We start from the raw sequence: 21,879 nt of genomic DNA, 5'->3' as shown, positions 1-21,879 counted from the left end.
ACGTGCGTATTTTTTTTCCTCTTCCGTTCAGTTAGTCGATCACACATGGCAGCAACCAATGAATGAATTGCATCATCTCACCACCAAAGTCCTATGTTCGAAACGCAAAAGAAAATATTGGATTAAACTGAATTTCTTCTATTTCGATTTTCCGCTCTTAAATTTTTTAAAATATTTTTTGCTACATAAAAAAAATTTGATCATTCCATTTTCGGTCGATACAGTTTTGTCGCTTCGTTAGTGAATAGCTGACAAAGCTTTTTCAAAAATTAATTCAAAATTTCTTTGAGGAAATCGGCTCTGAGATAATCCTCTGCTCACATAAGATCAGAATTATAATTTGAATCGGTTTTCTACTGACGATTTTTTGAAGGGAAATCCCAAGATAGTCATCCATCTCCATTTAAAACTTCAGCGGAGAATTTTCGATTTATCCGAGAGATTAGTGGTCTAGTGTAAAAATACCAGGACATCGTTCGTTCGCCCTGGGAATTTCTTGGAACATAGGTCTTTTGATAAACCCGCTAATTCTAGTTACCCTACGCGACCCACCGATTTGAAGTGGTCCCGAAGTTTTACTATCAGATTGAAAAGCGTTGGCACATGGTCCCAAAATTTGAAGGCGGTTCCTGTACCGGATTATGACCCATCGCATACAAAGAAATGATAAATGGAAGAAACCTCAAGATCTCAGGACGTGCCTAAGGGATCTTCGTGGGCGCAACAGATTACGAACATACCGGCGTTTTCATTGAGAGAACCACTACAAACGCCGGTTTTCTGAGTAAAACGCCGGTATTTTTGACACCGGTTTTTGCCGGTCGAAGGGCACCTCACCGGTGGATTTTAGGGAAAGCCACGTTTCATTTTTATCCCGGCATTCTACCTTATCCTTCCTAGAACACATTTTACTAACATTTTTCAGAATTTCAAAGCCGAAAGAGGGAAGTCGGTACAGTGTCGGGAACTTAGGAATTTCAAATGAAGGGACAGGGAGACAAATGTGTTTTAAGACGGAAAACATTTTTCCTGATTTTCAGGGACATTCTCCTGGTGCCAATTTCCCTTCATATTGAAGAATTTACCATTTTTTGAGGGGAACGAGGTCATTCCATGAGATTTGGCTTGCGGAGTAAAAATCCACATGCATTTGCCAACAGCCCCGCAATTGTACAACTGTATCGAATCGAATGTGCAAATGAATGATGAAATAGTTGTAAAAAATACCCCATTAATTAAATAATCCGGCAGACCGCTACCAAACAGACAGTGCTCTCTGTTCCCTCAAGTATCCCTGAATACCTCTATTCCCGAAATAATTCTCACATCATGTTCTCGTTTCTCTGCTCTAAAATTCCCGAAAATCCAAGTCAAATTATCAAAATCTATGAAAAATTGCATCAGCCGGCGGAGCCCCTCTGAAATATCGCGGGGCGCGCCAGGCGGCAGCACCTTCCACCCTCTGCCCACTTTCCCTGTTTTACCATCAGCAGCTCTCAAAACTGATTACGTAATCCGCCCAGAGAAAAATCTTTAAATTCAAGGTCATCAAATTATTCAATCGACTACAATTGAAAAATAAAAATAATTATTTATTCGCCGACTCCTGGACCCTTTCCCCATCAATGCATCGTATTCTTTTATTTTTTCCTGAACGATTAAACCAGCAATAAACAGAAACAACGTCACAGGCCAGCCCCAAAGGACAGAGTGAGATGGTAACAGTTGGAGGTCACTCGTAGGTCAGAGAAAATCAGTCTACGCTGAACACTCAAGCTCGACTGTCACGTTTTTTCATTAGAGGTAAGAATAACTCAACAAATGCTTAATTTATCGACAATGAAGATTCTAAACAAAGTCACTGAATAATGACAAATGACTTCTAATTATTTCCTCGGCTGCCGGCATTTTCAGTCCGGTATTTTATCCAAATTTCGTCATTCGACAGTAGTTGCAGCAATTTTGTGTAATGCGAGTGTTACGAGCCGGACTGAGGATTTTGGCACGAGATAATTGCCCGAGGTCATTTTCATCTTGCGAAAAATCACTAGCACTTGAATTACCAGTTAAATTCACTCAATCAGTAATTAAAACATGTCTTGATCTTTGAAATGAATTTTTAGTGTCGATTTGACCTTCAGAAGGTCGAGTGATTTTTCAACAATTGTTGTTATATTTATTTGTCGTTTTCCTGGGCTAATGTTCATGCCGTTGTGGATGAGGGTTCAGGAGTAATTGTGGAGTTCTCAGGGAAAATTTGTTGGGGCGTGGATGAGGGTAATTGTGTGATGGGGATGGGTGATCGATTTGGCTGGCGATAAATAGAATTGGACAATGAACAGTTTTTTTTTTGTTTCAGAATCCTAACTTCGAGGTACAGTTTTAGCACAATGTCGATCCAGAGTATCAAGGCACGACAAATTTACGACTCTCGTGGCAATCCCACTGTCGAGGTAATTAGTTTTTATTTATTTGTGGGGGGAGCGAAGGAAACGCACACCTTGGAATCTTTTTGTCAGAAATATTTTTGTTGCTATCTCAAGTCATTGCTGATTGCTCACATAATTTTGTGAAGTGTGATTTTAACCAATAAAAATACAGCGCGCGGCGTCATGCCATGTTTGTGGTCACGTCACACATTATAGTTGATAATTTTCTCAATTGTGATTTCAACGAGAGTGCAGTGTTCGGGGTGACATGACACACTTACAATTTTCGCCCCTTTGTGGGGGAACGTGTCAAAAGTCACGAACACCACACTCCGACCGAATACCTCCTGGCCTTTAAAACTCATTAGCTATTTTCTTCAAGGTCAACTATGAGAATGAGAATGACTAGTATTGGAATGTGTGCAGTTTACTAATATTGATTATTGTTTCCAATGATTTTAGGTCGATCTTGTGACCGAGAATGGTCTCTTCAGGGCAGCTGTTCCTTCTGGTGCATCCACCGGTGTTCACGAGGCTCTCGAGCTTCGTGACAACGACAAATCCAAGTACCATGGAAAGTCTGTCTTCAAGGCTGTCGAAAACATCAACTCTCTTATCGCTCCCGAGTTATTGAAGGTGAGTAACTCATAAGTTGTTGTACGAGTGGTCTTAAATTTTTTAATTGAATAATATGAGCATTAGGGAAACAATGAAATGTTGAATATTAAATATTTAAGACTATTTTCGGAGTCAAACGGAGGCGAATATAAATATCAAAGTGAGTAGACATTTTGAGAATATTTTTCATTTTCAGTGTGGTTTACAAGTCACTCAACAAACAGACATTGACAATCTTCTATTGAAGATCGATGGCACACCCAATAAGTCGAAGCTGGGAGCCAATGCAATTCTCGGTGTTTCCCTGGCTGTTTGCAAGGCTGGAGCCGCCAAGAAAGGCATGCCACTTTACAAGTAAGTTTCAAACCCTCTTTTTTTTGGAATCGACTGCCCTGTCTGTCATGATCCGTATTGAAAAACATTGATTCTAGATTCATCTGGGATTTTTCATTAAATTGAATTGTCTATGTGATTTTCAGGTACATTGCCGAGCTCGCTGGTAACAAGGAGATCATCCTACCTACCCCAGCCTTCAATGTTATCAACGGTGGCTCCCACGCTGGTAATAAATTAGCCATGCAGGAGTTTATGATCCTTCCAGTCGGTGCTGCCAATTTCACAGAGGCTATGAAAATGGGCAGTGAAGTTTACCACCACCTCAAAAACATCATCAAAAAGAAGTTTGGTCTTGATGCCACAGCTGTCGGTGATGAGGGTGGATTCGCTCCCAACATTCTCGACAACAAGGAGGGATTAAACTTGATCAACGAAGCCATCAAGGTATTTGAATAATTATTATAGAAAATAAAGCCCAGCAGTTCGCATAAAATGTCACGCGGTTGTTTCTGGAGAAAATTTCCTTGAGCATAAGAATACCTAGTAAACTCAGCTCAATTTATCTAAATTTTCTTCATTTGTCAAGGTGGCAGGATACGAAGGCAAGATTAAAATTGGTATGGACGTGGCAGCCTCAGAGTTCCATAAGAATGGGAAGTACGATTTGGACTTCAAGAATGAGAAGTCTGATCCATCCACCTACCTCGAGCCCAAGGCCCTCGAAGCCCTGTACTTGGACTTCGTGAAGGAATACCCAATTGTCTCGATTGAAGATCCCTTCGACCAGGACGGCTGGGACTCCTGGACTTCCATCACTGCAGCCACACCCATCCAGATCGTTGGTGATGACTTGACTGTCACCAATCCTGTCAGGTAATCATGATGAAAATTCGGGTAAATCAAGTTGATTATTGAATACTTGACTCAACTCTTCTTTTATTTGATTTTATCCAGAATCGAGACAGCAATTGCCAAGAAGGCTTGCAACTGTCTTCTCCTGAAGGTCAACCAGATCGGCAGTGTGACTGAATCAATAAATGCTCACAAGCTCGCAAAGAGCGCTGGATGGGGCACAATGGTGTCTCATCGTTCAGGAGAGACCGAGGACACATTCATCGCTGATTTGGTCGTTGGTTTGTCGACTGGACAGATCAAGACAGGCGCCCCCTGTCGCTCTGAGCGATTGGCCAAGTACAATCAGATCCTTCGTATCGAAGAGGAATTGGGAGCTGCTGCCAAGTATGCTGGCGAGAAATTCCGCAACCCCACGGCTTAAACGGTCTCCCCACACCAATATCACCACCAAAACGTTAATAGATCAACAGAAACAATGAGAGATATTCTGAAGTAATCAATATTTTCTATGAGTGAAAATACTACGTGAACACTTTGTGGTTGAACGAAGATATTCAGTCGTTAGTGCGGTTTCTAACACATAATTTTGTTAGTTGCTCGTACTTAGAATGATAATTAATTAACTCAATTGAAAGTTATGATATATTAAGTTGCAATTCAACAAAATGGTGGAGCGAAAATACTTGCGAAGTGTCTACCACGGTTTTTTTCTGGCAACATTCACTCAGTTGCAAATTTCCGAAGAAAATAGGAACAGATATTATGTGTGGAAAACTTAATTTTCTGTAAAAAATATTTAAGATATTTTTCTGAGAAAGTGTACCTGAAATAATCGGTTGATGCGTTTTGCAATGTTTTTTTCCTATCATTCGATGATTGAAATTGACTCTTCTTTTTACTTTGTCCTGTTAATTAATAAGATCGTATTATATCAGATTCTGGGATGAAAATTGAGCTTGGTGCTCAAGCTTCAGTAATTATCGAACATTGACGTATCATAACATGTTGAGGTTTCGTGAGTTCCGTGATAGTAAGAATTATTGTCTAGCGATCGATGGCATTGATTAAATAAAGTGAGACCGAAAAAAAATTGTCCTGACTTTTTATTTATTTCAATGGAAAGGGAAACGACAAAGGTCTCCTGGGGAAAGTATGGTAAGCATTCGCTACATTTTTCCCGCGAAAGATAACAAAAATTAACTTCAATTCAATGATATCTTGATTTATTTATTTCTAATATTCGACCTGAAAGTACAAGTTTGAATACTTAAAACTAAAAATCATTCGGTTCTGATAAATTCTGAACTCTTGTTTAAACTAATCATTTAAATTCAAGCCTTAATTACCACTAGTTAAAATTTGATCATCAGTCTTTCTACACCTCTGAATACGATTTACCTTCAAATAAGAATCTTAACAGTAGGAATCACATTTTTTCATCTTAATGATGGAATAAAAACTTATCATAGTCAAGCTTCTGTGTCCATGAGATGTTGCTTCTGGCTTCTCCTTCTCTTTACCCAGAGCACATTTCCATCCTGTAAATGACAACCCCTTGAATGAAGGGACAGATCGAAACAAGGCATAATAATACTAATTTTTTTATATTCAATTGAATTCCTATGTTGAAGTACTATCGACGCAACTAGCAATGAGGGCCGAAATAGCCATCAAATCTACAGATAAACTCGAAATGCGCAACTAATTATTCATTCCATTATCCCTAACGAGGCAATAAAGAAGAGAAGAAAGCTTTTCCCCTTACCTTGAAGTAATCCTCGATATCCTCGAGCGTGCGGTTTCTCGTCTCGGGTAACGCTAACCAGATAAAGAGACCCTCTAAAATTGCTGATACCCCGAAGATTCCAAAGACTCCAGTCATACCTACCATAGCCTTCACCTGGTATTTTGCATGGAAATATCAACCAAGGTTATTACGCAATTTCGATGCTGTGAGATTTTACTTCCACTTTGGATAATAAAGTAGGGATACTTACCATAGGGAAGACCTTGGTTACTCCAAATAAACCGAAATTATATATGAACATAGTGAAGCCACCGCCAATACCTCGGGCTCGTTGAGGCAGCAATTCGCCGATTAGGAGCCCAGGTAGTGTCATCAGTCCAATTGTGTTAAAACTTACGTACAGTAATAGACAAACGCCCACTACGTATGTCTAGGGAAAATTGGAATAAAATTATGAATTTGTGAGAACCATCGACTCAACTCTTCGTGAACGATAAAATCGAACATCCCCATAACAGATCAAGAGCTAATTTTTGTACTGATTTTTTTTTCCGCATCAGTTATCTCTCTATTAATTATCGAGAGGGTCAATAATAATTCCAATAATTTCTCATTATTTATCCATTACTTACACTGATGTAAGAGCCCCCACTGTTGAATGAAATATAGCCAGCGAGAACAAGTGATGAGACAGCAGTACCTAATGAGGATACAATGCCAATTGTCCTTCTCCCGACTCGAAACAATAAAATGCAGGCTAATCCACAAAAGACGAATCTAATAAGAGAAGTCATCACAGCTGCCAAGTAGTTATCGATTTCCTCCCCAGCTGCATCCATAATCAATGAAATACCGTTAATACACGTCAAATCACGTCGTCGGGTGAATGTAAATGACAATGAGTAAACTTACCGACATCACGGATGAGGTCGACACCATAAAAAACAATGAGATACGTGCCGGATAGCACTTGAAGGAGGAAGAATACGTTGATGACGATCAGGGGCTTCATAACGCCTGGGTGAAATACTGTTGACTTGGCGTTTGATAGTTTTTCGGATAATGTCATCGTTACTGAGGCGCTTTCGAGGTCCTCTTCAATGCGTGTCTCCAGCATTGATAGCTCAGACTTCACCTATTTGAATAATTCATTGTATTGAATTTTTCGTGATAATGTATGTGTCCATTCAATTACACCCATACAAGTATTCTGCTTGAAAAAGAAAAATATTAAAAATATGGCTTTGACTGATAGCCCCGGAGTTTAGATCCTAAAAAAATTAAGGGAATAGGAAAAGAAGATGAAGAGTACTGTGTGAATTAATTTCGTAGAAACATGTAGTCTTTGACCAGGTAAAAATCGTTTCTGTGTAAAAATTGTTAATACCTGTTTTCGATTTCCTCCTCTCAGCCAGAGTAGTGCCTTTTTTGCTTGTTCCCTCCTCCCCTGTCTCATCAGCCACACCGGGCTCTCGCACACCCAGCCAAGGCTGACAAGTGCAACAAACGGAAGTACAGTTCCTGTAAACGCAACAATCCTCCACCTCAATGTGGCACCAAGCGCGTACACCAGAAGAATACCTCCTGAATATGCAACCATGCCAATCGTCACCAAAGTTCCCCGAAGAGAAGCATCCGTACACTCCCCAATCAGAACCTTTGAATAATAAAAGTTTATAAAATTTTAAAAATATTCCCCAACTTCTGACTCCTCAGAAATTCTATTACACTTTTATCTCCTTCAATTTGCATTTTTCTGGGGCGGTCATTCCAGGAGAACAACTTGCCCCACTTCCATTTGTTTTTATGCTCGTAGTTTACTACATAATTGCTTGGAGTACCTGGGCAGGAACTGCACCCATTCCAACGGAGAATCCAGCGAGAAATCTACCCGTGAGAATTGACCACGTGTCGTTGGAGACTCCAATCATTATCCAACCGAAGATTAGGGGGAGAGTGGCTAATTGCAGACTTGTACGTCTCCCCACTGCGTCCAAAAGTGGTCCGGATAATAGCGCACCCAGTGGACTTGCCAAACTATGAATTGAGGCTGAAAGTGTAGCAACAACAAAAGAAGCGCATGAATTTTAATAATTTTTGTACAGTCAAGTTTAAGATCATTAATTATTATAATTTCTGATTGATCGATTGTTCATTCATAAACATCAGAAATATTCCTTTGTAAATAATAATAATTGATTGTCGACGATGGAAAATTTCCAATACGGAGAAAACGTCAATGACGGCCTCGTATTTTTTTATTGTAAAGATTAATTTTTCCTGCGAATGAAAACATTTCAACGGAATTTATTTTGCAATAAACATGCCCTGAGGAATGACACATTTCTCGATTGTAGAGCAAGTGATTTCCATGACGACTAAATAGCTGGAGGGAAGTTTGGATGGAATGAGTTGAAGCTTTCAGAACAGTGAGGGGAATTCCAAATAAATCAACTGAAATGTGAAGGGAACAACCGAAATTTCAGGGCGCAATATTTTAGCAGAGACAGCTAAACCTACGAAAAAACTTTATTACAACTCTGCTATTTCGGCTAATTGAACAGTAGATAATAATCGTACTTTCGATTCGTTACTGCGACTTGGTCTTAGTAAATTTCACAATGTTCAATGATTCGATTAACGAATAGATAGGTAGATATTTTATATCGACAATTGAATAATAATAATTAATATAATTATGATCAGGGATATCAAATATATAAACACAATTGCGTGAATTTTCTACTGGAAAATGAAGAGATAAGATACGATGTTTATTGTTTAGAAATGTATAAAAGACATAAGATAAGAAGATAAGAGTGACAATCAACGCAATTCTTTATAAAAATATATTATCAAAACTAATAACAATTGTTATCGCGTTTTTCATCCAAAATACTGCATTTAGTAAGCAATAAATTTTTACAATTTCAGAATAGCCATTCAGCCGACGTGATTGACCTAGATAAAATTTGATTGAAACCACTTTAATTCTATCAAATGATATATCAGCCATGATTTGCATGGTATATGTTCTAAAGCAGGAAAATGTGCGACGACATTTCGTTTCATTAGTCATCACAAGGCTGTCACCCAGGGTTTTGTCGACATTGAGCAATGCAGTACAATCATCTCGATTTTATAAGGTGAATCGATTCAAGGTTCGCGGAGACAATTTGTATACCAGTCTTCTTGTTAATTGATTGTTTCATGTTTTTCAAGGGAGATGGAACTGGTTGAACTATTGTTTTATCATTCATTGAGGGCTGTTGGTGATGGTGAGTATAATTTCGTCATGCGACAAGTGGAATCGATTTGTCTACATGTGTTTACGGAACTTTCGATGGTTCATGAATAATTTGTCGATGTGTTAATCAATAGAACTGACCGATTTTTTCGGGTTTTGGGGGGGGGGAAGAATATTGTTCATTTCAAATGCACCCACACTGCGACAATTTTTTTAGAAAAATTCTAGTGCGGCTAAAACAATTTATGATGAGGTTTAAGCGGTAACGAGTGTGGAGATGCTTAATTACATTTTCCAGAGCATAAACTTGACGGTTTGAGATTCACATAGACGAGCAGGGTAGGGCTAAGATGATTCCATCAATGATCTCAGTGTCCTTGCTCAAGGATCCGCGGGCTCATTAAATTTTGATTACTGCAACTCTACTCCTCCCCTCAAGGACAGTAAAAGAAACCGCTTCTGTCATTTTTTGCGTTTCCCAGTCTATTCCGCCGAGTGAAATTCGAAATCTCTCGGGACTTAAATTCGTTAGCATTTCCCAATTTTTTTCTCATTTGCAATTCTAAATTCGGGGGTATTTCGTCCGCCAATATTAATATCGGATTCACGGAATATTTTACGGAGCATAAATTACGAAGTGCGGTAGAATGGAAATGAAGCAGAATGGAGACGAGTCGAGAACAAGTGAATTAGGGAATTATTTAACAAATACTGGCGAAAAGATGCGCAATTCTTGGAATTTTCCTTCTCCAAATTGAGGAGATTCACCGTTTTAGGGGTTTTCACTGAAATTTCAGCGGTAGTGTAGTTACATTTACAAAAAAATCGATGGGCTATACAAATAAAATTATGTCGATCTATTATTTTAACAAGTCCCACAGCCATCGACATCCTTCACACCTAATTTCTTATCGCGATATCAGACAACTGCGCAGAATTGACAATTCAACAAAAGGAGAAGTGACAAATGAATGAATTTAATTTTTTTTCAGTTGTCGCAATTTTTGAAGTCGTATAATTGATCCAATCCTCGCAACAATCAATCACCAGTGGCCAGTTTGACACATTTGGATTCATGATTCAGGGGTATCATTCAATAAAAAAATATCTAGGTCAGTTCTACGCTGACTCGTAAATCAATTTACCGTTGTTTATGTGTGTGTGTTATTCTGAACATCACGGGGATAAACGAGACACGATTAACTAGCACGCAGACAATCAAGGACGTTAACAATGTGCCATGAACCTGGCACTGGGGTCCTTGAACTTTGAGCTACTCTTTCTTCCTCATTTGGATTTCTTTACATATTAATAAGATCAGTTATCTAAACTTTTTTTGTTACTATCTATTTCAGAGTACATACGAATCAATGTCTGTATTATCAGATATTTTATTTAACAAAAATTATCCAATTTATCAGCGTTGCGATATCCCAAAAAAAATATTTGTTCGATTGAAACCAGAGTTTATTGATACAATAAAATATTTTTCCCTTTTCTGAGGAATATATTATTGGGACTTTGTCTTTGTCTGCATGAAGTTTCAATTTTTTTTTTATCTAAACAATGTAAACAACAGGTATGTGAAATCTTGATAATGGCTTTTCCTGTGTACGACAGAGCATTATTGACTGGTACGTATTACGGTGGGATTGTCCACCCAATATGGGGGTGTCCCCACGATCCTTGAATTAATCCCGCTCTTAATCCATTTCGGATAAAATCCACACACTAGATGATTATCCAATTTCTGTACATAGGGGCAGAGGGGTGCAGAATTAATTAGAGGAGTTTCAGGTTTCCCGGAGATTCTGGTATCGATCGAGTTCTCCTTTCATGCTGTCCCCATGATATTCGTCAACCCCAACATCCCTTTACACCTAATTACCTTCTAAAATTTGATTTCCAGAGATGCTTGGGGTTAACTAACGGAGATGTTACACCAAAGTTCGGAACTTACGAGTTTGCGATTAGATTAGGGCTAATTCTTATTACCGAGTTTGAACAGTATTAGAGCTTTGCAGGGGTGTTATTATTGCATTTATCCAAGATCAGAGGGTTGAAGTACCCGGACAAATTTTCGTTCCAATTTTTTGAGTAAATTTAATCCCATAAATTGTTGTCAGGTGTTCAGGGGGTTCAGGAAAATCTCATGTTTCCCGAAATCGCCTGAAGTAGGACAATCGAATAAATCCTGGAGCCACAACTCACCGATCCACGATCCTGTGTCCTCGGTCACCTGGACCGTTTCATTAGTCTGGTTCAATTGGGGCAGAAGTATAGCACTGAATCCTATGGGCATTCCCAGCCCCGCGGTGAACAGCAACACAGCACCTGATACCAGGCACTGGAGAAAAAAAAATTTACTTTGCAGAGAAAAAACTATTCAACAAAATTGAAAAAACTATACACGCGATATACAATTAATGCTTCACTTTGATTGGTTTTTTATATTTTGTTGCAGTATGAGCACTTAAAAACTGAACTACCAAACCATAAAATAACATAAATAACACGAAATGAGCTTTTGAAGGGAAATGATCCTGGTAAATCTCCAGACCAACTCTGGAAACTTGCGAAGTGCACTTTGGAGTTAAGTAAGAGCCAGCATTTACCCATACCCTCGTTTTTTGTGGTGCATGAAGGAATGGAACATTTTCTTCTCGAGATTGGCTCTCCAGTACTTCTTTTTTAGGTTTTCGGGTGAAGCTGTTAGCGTGAAAAATGCAATTGGCAATTGGCTGTTTGCCGGATAGGTTGGGAAGCACTCAGACTCACCTGGGCTAGGACACCGCGACAATTTGATTTGTAATGGGGTCCAACTTCCGCTTCGTCGTCGTATATATCGGTCTTGTTGTGATTATCATCGATGATGTTGTTGTTTTTTTCTAGGCATTTTTCGGTGTCTTTGAGAATTTCGGAGGGTTTTAGAATATTCACCTGATGGTACTTCAGCATTGATTCATTCTCCTCGCTGCGAAAATTCATTTAAAGAATTTTTACTTCTAGGGTTCATTAAAAAATTATTCTCAACCGCCAGATAATCCCAGACGACTCGATTGAGTTCCGAAATTAATGATCTTGTGACCTGCGATTAATTCAACGATTTGCAAAAAAAAAAAAATCACCGCCTGGCGTCACCACGTAAAATAATTGATAAGATTTTTCTTCACCAGATGTAGGAAAAAATTGCTTACCAAGATCCCAGAGCCATTTTGCATCAGTTCTCCTCTGTCTTTATGTCCGTTCAAAGTTAATGAAAACAGGTTTTGTGTAGTCACGAGTGTTACAGGAGTTCTTCTATGCACTCAGTTTTCACAGCTTGTCTTTCACATTCCCCGCAAAAATACGAATGATATGTCATTAAACATGATTAATATTCGTGATAAAAAAAATCCGGGCAGAGTCTTTTCCTCAGGTATTGAATTCTCAATTAAATATTACACTTATACACTGGCAAGTGCGAATACTGAAGACATTGAAATGAGCAGCGCTGATGATTCCTACCACTGCTGAGAGAGCAATCGTATGAACGACTTCCTAGTCCCACGATTGTCATGTGCAAACTGAACGTGATGATTTTGCAGCCGGTCGCTTTTATAAGAGAGATGCCCTCTCGGGCCTGTCCCGCGTCAATTAATTGCTGAGGATCATTTCGAATCTATTGTAAACAACTCAGAAGCCCAGTTTTTGCAGTTATAAAAAATTTCAAATTGCACAAAATCCTAAATATTTTGAACAAATCTAATTATTATTTACTTTACTTCAAAAAATATTCTTTCGTTCCTCTTTCAATTAACAAAAAAACTGAACTGAATGTTTATTCATGTGGATGGATAGAGAAGAATTGACGGAAACCCACAGGAGTACATACACATGTAAAGACAGCCTGATAACTGCATTTCAAGTAGAAGATGTCAATGTAACTAGAGATTGGGCGGACCAACGGAGGTAAGTATTATCGCTCCGGCTCCCAAAGTAAAAATGACTCCACAAAACCCTGTTATCTTTTCAACATGTTTGCGCAACAAATCCCTATGTACGACAACGAGATTTCGTGTCTTCGATACCAGTTAGCACATGTGACGATGAGGTTGTACTTATTCATTCACTTCGTTTTTTCGCAATTTATTCATCCGAGAGAAACGAATCGAACACGCGATAACGATATTATCTAACAAATGTGACTTTATAATCTGAGCCAAAAGCGAGGACAAAAGGTCACAATGTGAGTATTGACGAAAGATGTACCCGTAAAAATTGCATTGTTTCATATCGCAATTGATACTCAGTAACCAACAAAGTATGCAACTCATGAGTGTGCGTCAGCGCCAACGCATCTGACAATCCAAAGACCCTCGTCCCGTAATTGTTGCTTCAGGTGATGTGAGAACGATGAGAATAACTGACGGCGTACGTGAGGCTGATTGCAAGGAGTGAGACTAATTGCCAGTGTGTTATTAGTCCCCGTTCCTGCGATTGATCATTGAACCTGCCTCGGCGGAATGCGCGATTTACGGTCTTACCCTCCAACGCGCTTTGACACTCCTCGTCGCTTCGAGCAGATAACGTCGGTAGTTCATGAACACTTTGATGACAGGCTGAACGATGGAAATTATTATCGATATTGGTTCAAGGTATTGGTGTTCCTGGGCGCAATTAACGAGTGACTGACTCCGTAAAAAAGTTAAAAGTTCAGAGACGGTTGAGTATGAACTTTCGGGACAGTGACACTGAAATGATTTAGGGGTTGAAATATCATAAAGTAACGGATTTGCCGGAATTTTAGATGATGTGGATGTATCCAGAGCTTTTGTGATCAACGCAAGTTGTGTCAATACCATTCATTCCTATTTTTTGTGAATCATGAATATTCTAGTCCGCGTGGAACCCCGGTGGAACTATTGTTTTTGTGAACAGCCTGTGAGCGCATAGGAAGGAAACAAATTGTAGAAATTCTTAGGGGTACGTATGAGCATAAATATGCAAATATAACACAGAAAAAAAACAACAAACATTATTATGCCAGCACGGTACAATGCATTCAACAACGAAACGTCGGGTGCTAGTACGTGATTTTTTCCGGTCTGCAAAAAAAAATTGTATTCCTTTCTCTGAGTAGGAAATCCAGTCTCTGATATTTATGCGATTTTATTGCAACTGAGTGGAGATATCGTCGTCAAGAAAATAATAATAAATAATTAATCATTGTTAAGGGAAGGGTTTCGACTTTTCAGGGCTTAACAATAAAAAAATCTTGAACATTCAGTAATTTTTAAGGAGCTAGTGATTTCCTGTACTCCTGTACTCCCTCCTGTTGTGAGAGCAACAGAATATAAATTGGAAAATCAATTAATCAGTAAAATTTTCCGGGATTTGCGGTTTCTTTTCTCCCCTTAGTACCGGAATTTTTCTAAGAAACTTCCCTCCGATTATGGGCTGTAAAAGTAGAGTTTGCTACAATCCCTCCAATCGTTATGCGAATTTTTCCTTCCAGAAGCAATAAAATTCGTAGCACGAGATAATACTATTACGACGGTATCCCAACGACGTGAAAAATGTCAGTCACCATTACAAACTAATGAAATCACAGCAGCGAATGACCATCAAAAATCATCCTCCATTTGACATCACTAACCTTGACCCACTTTTTCCCTCGAATTATGAGACGAGGACGGGGAATTCAACTTGACCGATTGCGAACAAGGGGCGTCATATAATCTGTCATAACACCGTATCACTAAACTAACAATTTAACGACACTTTCTTCCTCTATTCCTCTCCTCTCTTCCTGAATGCTCATGGCCATTCAGCTCCATCACTTACACTTACGACTTACACTTTGTGGTAATAAAAAAATTCCCGTCATACTCCATCTATTCTTATCCGCTGAGACTGCAACAGCAGGAAGTTTTCACCATTTTTCATGCCGTTTCATTAATCTCAGTCTGTCGATTCCCATTGACTCCTACGACGGGGCAAGAAGAATAATTTGAAAATACTTTATGGACATAATACCCAAGTATCTTCAAGGGCGATACCGCCACCCTCGTGTAAATGAGCAGAACAGAGAAGACGACGGAAAAACCGAGAGGAAACGTTACTCATCGGTACCCAGTACCCGGAAGCCTTCTCCTGTGGCAGAATGCCAATGTAAACGGTGTAGAGCCTCTATCATAACGTGATATCGACGTGCTGAGCTCATATGCATGTCATGTATACTCAACAGTAATAATACTATCATGAGTCATTTCCATTCTGTTAAAGTAGTCTAAACACATCAGGCAAGGGAGTGCATTAGTCCAACGATTTTTGTTTGCGATTTATCCGAAAATTACTGAAAGAACTTTTATCGCTCCCTCACTCTTCATTACTTTGCTGTTTGCATTAGGGCATTGGCTATAAATTTTTCTGATGAATTCCATTCAAAGGGATCGCATAATTTTTTGAGTCATTAAGGGCTGGGGGAGAATGCAATCAATATAGATTTTGTCATAAATCCATCGAAATAAATCACCTGTGAATAATTGCACTTGTCTCCAGGTACATGAAAGATTCGTTAAATAAATCACTTGGAATTTTCTTATGCGCTTCGTCTCCACACACCATCTCATTCTCAGGATGAAAATGGCTGGCACAATCTGGTGTAATATCAAACGGTCTGGAGTATCCTGGGAAGCAGCACCGAGTACGGCTCAGCAATATCCTCTTCAAGACTGATGGCATAGGTAAACAGAGTGAGTGATTGTGTCACGAATAAGTAGAATGTACTGAAGTAGAATTTCGTCTCGTTTTTCTTCCTTAAAAGCTCGTGCAGTACTGAGCCCCATTCGGTGTCCTAATTATTCCTGCAATCCCCCACTTTCGTAATCTCTTTAACCTCGTGAAGGGATCTATGGACTTGCCTTGGGCCGCGGACATGAGCGGAAATTGATGAAGAATAAATATGAACAGGGAAATTGGATAATGCAATAAAAATAATTATTAATTCCGGTTTATCCGTAGAAAACCAGCGTATTTCAAGGTGTTTGCAAATAAAGTTTATGCACACAAGGATTGTATGGCTTGCGATTTGTCGTGCAATTGTGCGCAAAACAAGACCACATTGAGTAGAGTAAGAGGATGGAAAATATTGATATTTTCTGGAGGGTGGACGCTCCTCATAGGCCCCTTATGCAAGAAAACTTGGCGTCGGTGGGTGGGGCAAGACGAGGGTAACGAAACCACGGTGTTTAATCCAATTAGCCGTTTGAAAACGATCTAAGCTGGTCTTAAACGGTAATTCAATCAGGATATAAGCACCTTAGCGGAGAAACGTAGACAATGTCCAAAGTCCCATCCATTTGTCGGTTTCATTATTTGGATTCGTTACGGGGTGAAAATACCACCCATCATCGCGTCAATTAAATTTGATTTTTGCTCGATTTGCTCGAGAAATCCCGTTTGGTGATATTTTAATTCAGTTATGTTTTTTATTCAAAGAGATAATATTTTTAGATTCACCAACCAAGAATTGGAGACCAAATTTTCATTCTAGACACGTGAGGCTGATAGTTCGATTTCTGTGTATCTCTCGCCTCCACAGATTCCATATTTATGATTCAATTTCTGGGTTTAAACCTCTCAAAGATTTCGATTCTCCTCTGTATTGAATTTTCCTCCTTTCGATGAAGATAAAAGCTTTCGTTTACGGAATAATAAAACAGCTCCAAAAATATCTCCGATGCCACCATCTAGTATCCATCCACGAGTAAATCTCCCCTGTAATATTCCCTGTAAAACATGATGTGATGGATTTCGAACAATGAGGCCTTTGTCAGGTATTCCCCGATACAGTGGAGCTGGTGGTTGGGATGGCAATTTAATCTCGGGTGGCAGTAAAGCGTCACTACCCGTCAGGAATAGGTGTCGCATACCCGTTGGTCATCCCTGACTAGTACTCGCGATCAAAGCACACGTGATTTCTCTCCCATAAATTCTGGGCTTAATGGATCCCATTAAGTTGAAAAAAAAATCACCAAATTAAATGTCTAGACGAGGTGGGGGGGTTGGTCGGGGTGGGATGTTCCCGTGGTCAGTGATGAAAAAGGATTTTCTTCAATGTGAACGGGAGTAATGGAGTGAGTGACCTGGGGAAAGTAAATTCTTGTGTTTCATTGGGTGGGAGAGGAATTGCTGTCGTCATTCTGATCTTGACCGTCGGGCCGGGCCGGGTTTTTCCGTCCGGTCGACAGCCCCCCAGACGACCATCTTCGTCTGCGGATTTGGAAAGGGGAGTCGATAATTGAGTTGAGAACAGATACAGGGAAATGTGTCGAGTCATTAATGCCACTCGATGATTCCGTACTTTTGACTATCGAGCGGTAAAATTTTTATTAAAACCTTTTTTACCGGGAATTATCTGATTATTAATCGGAATCCCGAATTAGATTTCAATCTATCAAAAGAGCGGTCATAGAGACTCGATAATTACACAAATTTTTGAGAGCAAATCGATACTGATTGCATTTCCAAACTTTGGCATTTGGCACTTGCATTACTCGGATTACGGACTATTGTTCGTTAATTATAGTCGAACGTAGGGGCTATTGGAATAATACCCCACGTATTTGCATTTAGCGAGGGAACCAGGAATGGGTCGAATCAATGGGGACGTGCAAGTCACAGGGAATGGATGGAAGCTACGACCCAGAACGATTCGATATTCATGATGCATTTCAAGGGTTAACAGCAAACTCGTCGTAATGTCGTGTCAGCAGTAAAAAATCCCAGAGTTCTGTTAACAAGAGTAATTATTTATTTTATTGAACTAAATGTTTTCATCGTGTTTTTCACTGAATTGCTCAGGAAAATCCTGGTGCTGGCACGAGAATTTGTCTGAGTTCTCCAAAATGAGCCCAGTTTTCTGTGCTTCAAGAAAAGTTATATTTCTTGATTTTTTTTTCTCTTCGCGTCTAGGGGTACTCAGTGGCAAGGCGACCGTTGAAAAATTTATTTTACTTCAACACGAAACGTAGAAGAATAAAAGGAAATGACTGCTATTTTCGCCAACAGTAAAGTTGAACACGGGAAATGGATGCTCGAGGAGGTGGAAGATTCAAGAGCACGCAGGGACAATACTCTCCGTTCGGATATTCACACGTCGATGCATTTAAGTTCTTCAATCTCGTTGTAGTTTAAAAGATTTTGCACCTCTGGGGAGAATATTCTGCGATGGATGTCGTGAAGGAATTCGATGTATTTAATTCATTAGTGGGAGAGTACGACGTGATGAGTATAACGCAATATAATCAGTGATTCTTGAAAAAAATTAAAATACAATGCAGTAAGACGTGCAAACAAAACCGAAATTCCTTTGTAAAAATGATTTCTCACTCTTTACTGACATGCAGACGTCTTCAGCATTAAATTTAGATAAATATGATAATCGGAAAACTGAAAATTGAGTGTAACCAATTTTTTATTGAATTTATTTCTATTTGAAATTCTCTCGACAATGGTAAAAAATTAGTTCATGAATTTTTTATGATTTATTCATGAAGAGATGACGCTTATGATTAAATATACAAGAAGTCAATACAAATGCTGATCACTGTGCCGACTCCTATGTTACAATTAAATCATGACCTTTTACTTTTCCGGAATATATTTCAGTCAATTGGGGGATAAATGGTTGGGCTCCCCATTCACTGAATTCAATGTCGCTGTTTTGAAATTATTTCCAGACTTTCCATGAAGTTTTAATTAGGGTCGAAAAGTTTTCTGGCAAATTCGACGCGTCTAGATATGGAATGATATTTATTTTTAACCTGCCCGAGAGCTGCCTCAGGGGAATGGGCATCTAGTTAGCAATAAATCCATGAAAATTCTGAGTTGATTCAGACAGTCCAGCGCACGTGCTCAGATGGGTTCGATCGACTCCCACACATTCTAACTCTTCACGGTAAATCAGTAACCTTTATTGCCCCAAGTGACAATCTATGAACACATGTCAATCGTAAAAGTTCGTAAATAACCAGGGAAATAAAAAAATCCTAATCGATGAAGCTTAAGTTATATAAATCCATGCACTGGGTTTGAGGAGGGACAGCCGACGTTGGACGGCCGATGGTACTGAATAATGGATAAATTCTGTTGGTTTACGCATTCAGGGGATAAGATACTTGGATAAGAATTATTTTTAGGGGGTTTCTGGATGGTTGAACAGCTGACACAATGGTGTCACAGAGTTTCAGCGGTTATCATCCCCTATGAGTGTCTGGGGATGCTTGGAAACCTGGAGGGAGGACTCTTAAAACGAAAATAAATGTTAAAATTTTGCGGATTGAGGGGAGACTGTGTTTTTATCACTGTCTTCTGGGGAAACCGTCATGTTGTCGCTAAATTCCTTCTGTTTTTATTATTTTGCGGCGGGAATGGATTGGGGGAATTTTCGGGGAAGATCGGTCGTTAGGGTGAGGATTCGAGATGATTTTTTGGGGGAGTAAGAAAGCTCGCTTTGATGATTTTACATGGAGAGAAATTTCTGAGAAAATTTTACAACTGAGCGATTCGGATTTTCTCCAGTACTCGCATGCGAATTTTTATAAAAAAAGTATCTCCGTGTAGACATTGTATTCTATGATTTTATGATTTAGTACTAGCCTGAGAAATCGTATTGAAATAATTAACAAATCGATTTCAGTCACGCAGCAATTTGACTGGAATGAATCCGAACAATTGGCTGGAATCAAATGGAGGCGACGGGAATCAAGTAGAAAAATCAACTTATATCAGACCGATGGTGTGCGCCTCTCCCGGGCGGACCCGGTTCACGCCGACGATTCCATGTCGAATAGATCGATTGTCACGTATGATTGACTTCGTCTTGATTTTTTCTTTTGATTTCGGAAATGAAAAGGGAATTCCCCTCTCGGTTAATGGCGCAAATAAATAAACGAGGGTTCGTATATTATTCAGGAACAAAAAATCGTGTGGATCCAAATGTACAATTGCTCGGTTGCACGAAACCAAAATTTACCACGAGTCTCTCGAGCCTTTTATTAGAATGAAAGAGTGGGAAAATAAATCAGACGAAGTGGAAAAAATTGAAGTGGAATTCTATCCCACTCCTCGCACATTTAATTTAATGGAATCCCGCGATGTCGTGAGCGGTCGTCTGCCTCTGCGATATATTTCTTTCCTCTCCTCGGGTAGCCATTGTGAGATTAATGTTTTCCTTGAATTTTCTTTCATCCAGTTGCCGAGATGAATCACTTTTGACTATTGACCAGTTTCTTATGAATATCTTGGAATCCAAAGGAGATGGAAAAATTTTTGTTGTAACTTTTTTGTCGAGTAAGTTGAGTGCTAAACAAATGTGATTAGAGAAGCCTCGCTACTTCCCCTAGGTTCGAGACATAAGTGAACCTATCTCTATTTACCACTTCACTACAGAAATATTGATGTGGCTCACTGTTGACTTCCGGCCTAACTCATACTTCATTCTCACAGTTTTTTAACCAGTGGGTTGCGCCCTGATGAGAACCTTGAACGAAATTCAAAGCCTACTATTATTTACCACTATTAATAGATTTATATTTGGCTATTGCTGGCCATGAGGCCATGGGACCAGCCATATGATTGGCCAAGTTTCAATGATTGAAGGCAGGAAGCCCGGTGGCATTCACTGTGAAAAACCAAAACGCAATTCACACTTAAATATCTTTTTCCGTCATGAGAATTGAAATTTATGCTTTGAAGCAGCGAATATTGCCCTAATCAAAACCAAATGAACAATTTTCTTCTTTTTTTTCATTTGCCTCCCTTAGATTGGCAAGTCTGGCCTGGAATGCTACCCTTAAGTAGTGAATTCTCCCCCGAGGAATGTCAGTAACAATTTTTTTTACAATCTGTCCTCTCAATCTCCTCCCATGAACTTACGATCGAAGTAACGAGAAACATTGCAACAGTCAATGTAATCAAGAGAATAAGATTTCTGACGTGAATAATGTCCGGAAGGAGCACTTATACAGAAGTATCGAGGGGCATCTTTCGCGTACCAATGACTCCCTGGAGGGATTGGAGGTGAAGGCAGTAGGGCAATGGCCACATACTGAATCTAACCAGTGAAACATATCTCCCGTCTTAGGTCATTTCGGGGAGGAGGGAACAAACTAGATCAGTACTACCACAAATCCTTGGTGTTATGGTGACAATTTTAATTCCCGAAGGACTGGCTGTTCGCTCCCCACCATTGACTTCCGGAATTTACTATCGTCGGAACTGGAGCAAATCTAGGAAACTGAGTCTCAGTCAAAATTTACTGAGGATTGAATTGCTGATGGCAGTTGTGACTTCTCGGATTCTCAGGATTTGTGAGCGTTCACCCCATGATAACTTCAATAAGTTCTTAATACCCATTCTTGGATCGAGAAGTTTGTTGACGCTCAGAAAATTGTATACTGTTACAGAGAGAATCGAAACGTTAATTATATTATTGCATGACATGCAATTTTTCACTCACATTTGCTGTATTTTTATGTCACGTAAAAACCGAGAATAAAAGTCACTTTAGATGTCCGTCATCACTTGTCTGCCTCCCACGGTACTCCACCTACTCGTGAGTAGAATCCATTCTCGATTGACTTGGGTCTCGCCCTTTAAAC

General features: G+C 39.4%; 3 protein-coding genes across 9 annotated transcripts in view; 2 read left to right on the top strand and 1 right to left on the bottom strand.

The window, feature by feature from the left end:
• Window positions 1–1,650: 1,650 nt before the first annotated feature.
• Window positions 1,651–5,328, top strand: LOC135161557 (enolase). 2 transcript variants are annotated; one of them, XM_064119244.1, is made up of 7 exons: window positions 1,651–1,803; window positions 2,360–2,453; window positions 2,892–3,065; window positions 3,244–3,401; window positions 3,527–3,827; window positions 3,970–4,256; window positions 4,338–5,328. In XM_064119244.1, the coding sequence occupies exons 2-7, from the start codon at window positions 2,391–2,393 to the stop codon at window positions 4,657–4,659; spliced, it is 1,305 nt and encodes a 434-aa protein (XP_063975314.1). In that variant the 5' UTR covers window positions 1,651–1,803; window positions 2,360–2,390; the 3' UTR covers window positions 4,660–5,328. The 2 variants fall into 2 exon arrangements, with proteins under 2 accessions (XP_063975314.1, XP_063975313.1); XM_064119243.1 differs by lacking the exon at window positions 1,651–1,803 and adding an exon at window positions 2,003–2,022.
• Window positions 5,114–12,791, bottom strand: LOC135161555 (facilitated trehalose transporter Tret1-2 homolog). Its single transcript, XM_064119241.1, has 10 exons — window positions 12,430–12,791; window positions 12,011–12,206; window positions 11,444–11,579; window positions 7,827–8,035; window positions 7,373–7,642; window positions 6,898–7,120; window positions 6,618–6,814; window positions 6,236–6,415; window positions 6,004–6,138; window positions 5,114–5,776 (listed from the first exon to the last, which is right to left on the bottom strand). Exons 1-10 carry the CDS (start codon window positions 12,444–12,446, stop codon window positions 5,708–5,710), a joined length of 1,632 nt encoding a protein of 543 aa, XP_063975311.1. The 5' UTR covers window positions 12,447–12,791; the 3' UTR covers window positions 5,114–5,707.
• Window positions 12,792–13,338: 547 nt separating this feature from the next.
• LOC135161552 (protein claret segregational) overlaps window positions 13,339–21,879 on the top strand; it is a 30,045-nt gene continuing 21,504 nt past the window's right edge. The window contains exons 1-3 of one of the 6 annotated variants that reach the window (XR_010298800.1): window positions 13,339–14,197; window positions 15,776–15,960; window positions 21,363–21,813. The gene's annotated coding sequence lies outside the window, so the exon portion shown is untranslated. Of the gene's footprint in view, window positions 14,198–15,775; window positions 15,970–18,190; window positions 21,281–21,362; window positions 21,814–21,879 lie in introns of those variants that run through there. The other 5 variants (XR_010298801.1, XR_010298802.1, XR_010298799.1 and 2 more) reach the window with 5 other exon arrangements.

Source organism: Diachasmimorpha longicaudata, chromosome 4 (assembly GCF_034640455.1).
Source record: "Diachasmimorpha longicaudata isolate KC_UGA_2023 chromosome 4, iyDiaLong2, whole genome shotgun sequence".
Taxonomy (NCBI): Eukaryota; Metazoa; Arthropoda; class Insecta; order Hymenoptera; family Braconidae; genus Diachasmimorpha; species Diachasmimorpha longicaudata.
Note: the sequence above shows the minus strand (reverse complement) of the source record. Positions and strands in the feature narration are given on the sequence as shown.

Coding starts and splice junctions, on each gene's coding strand:
- LOC135161557 (XM_064119244.1), top strand. CDS start 2,391: ATGTCGATCCAGAGTATCAAGGCACGACAAATTTACGACTCTCGTGGC. Junction 3,066..3,243: donor TCGCTCCCGAGTTATTGAAG/GTGAGTAACTCA, acceptor TTTCATTTTCAG/TGTGGTTTACAAGTCACTCA. Junction 3,828..3,969: donor TGATCAACGAAGCCATCAAG/GTATTTGAATAA, acceptor TCATTTGTCAAG/GTGGCAGGATACGAAGGCAA.
- LOC135161555 (XM_064119241.1), bottom strand. Junction 7,643..7,826: donor TGGGTGCAGTTCCTGCCCAG/GTACTCCAAGCA, acceptor TATTATTCAAAG/GTTCTGATTGGGGAGTGTAC. Junction 6,416..6,617: donor GTGGGGGCTCTTACATCAGT/GTAAGTAATGGA, acceptor AATTTTCCCTAG/ACATACGTAGTGGGCGTTTG.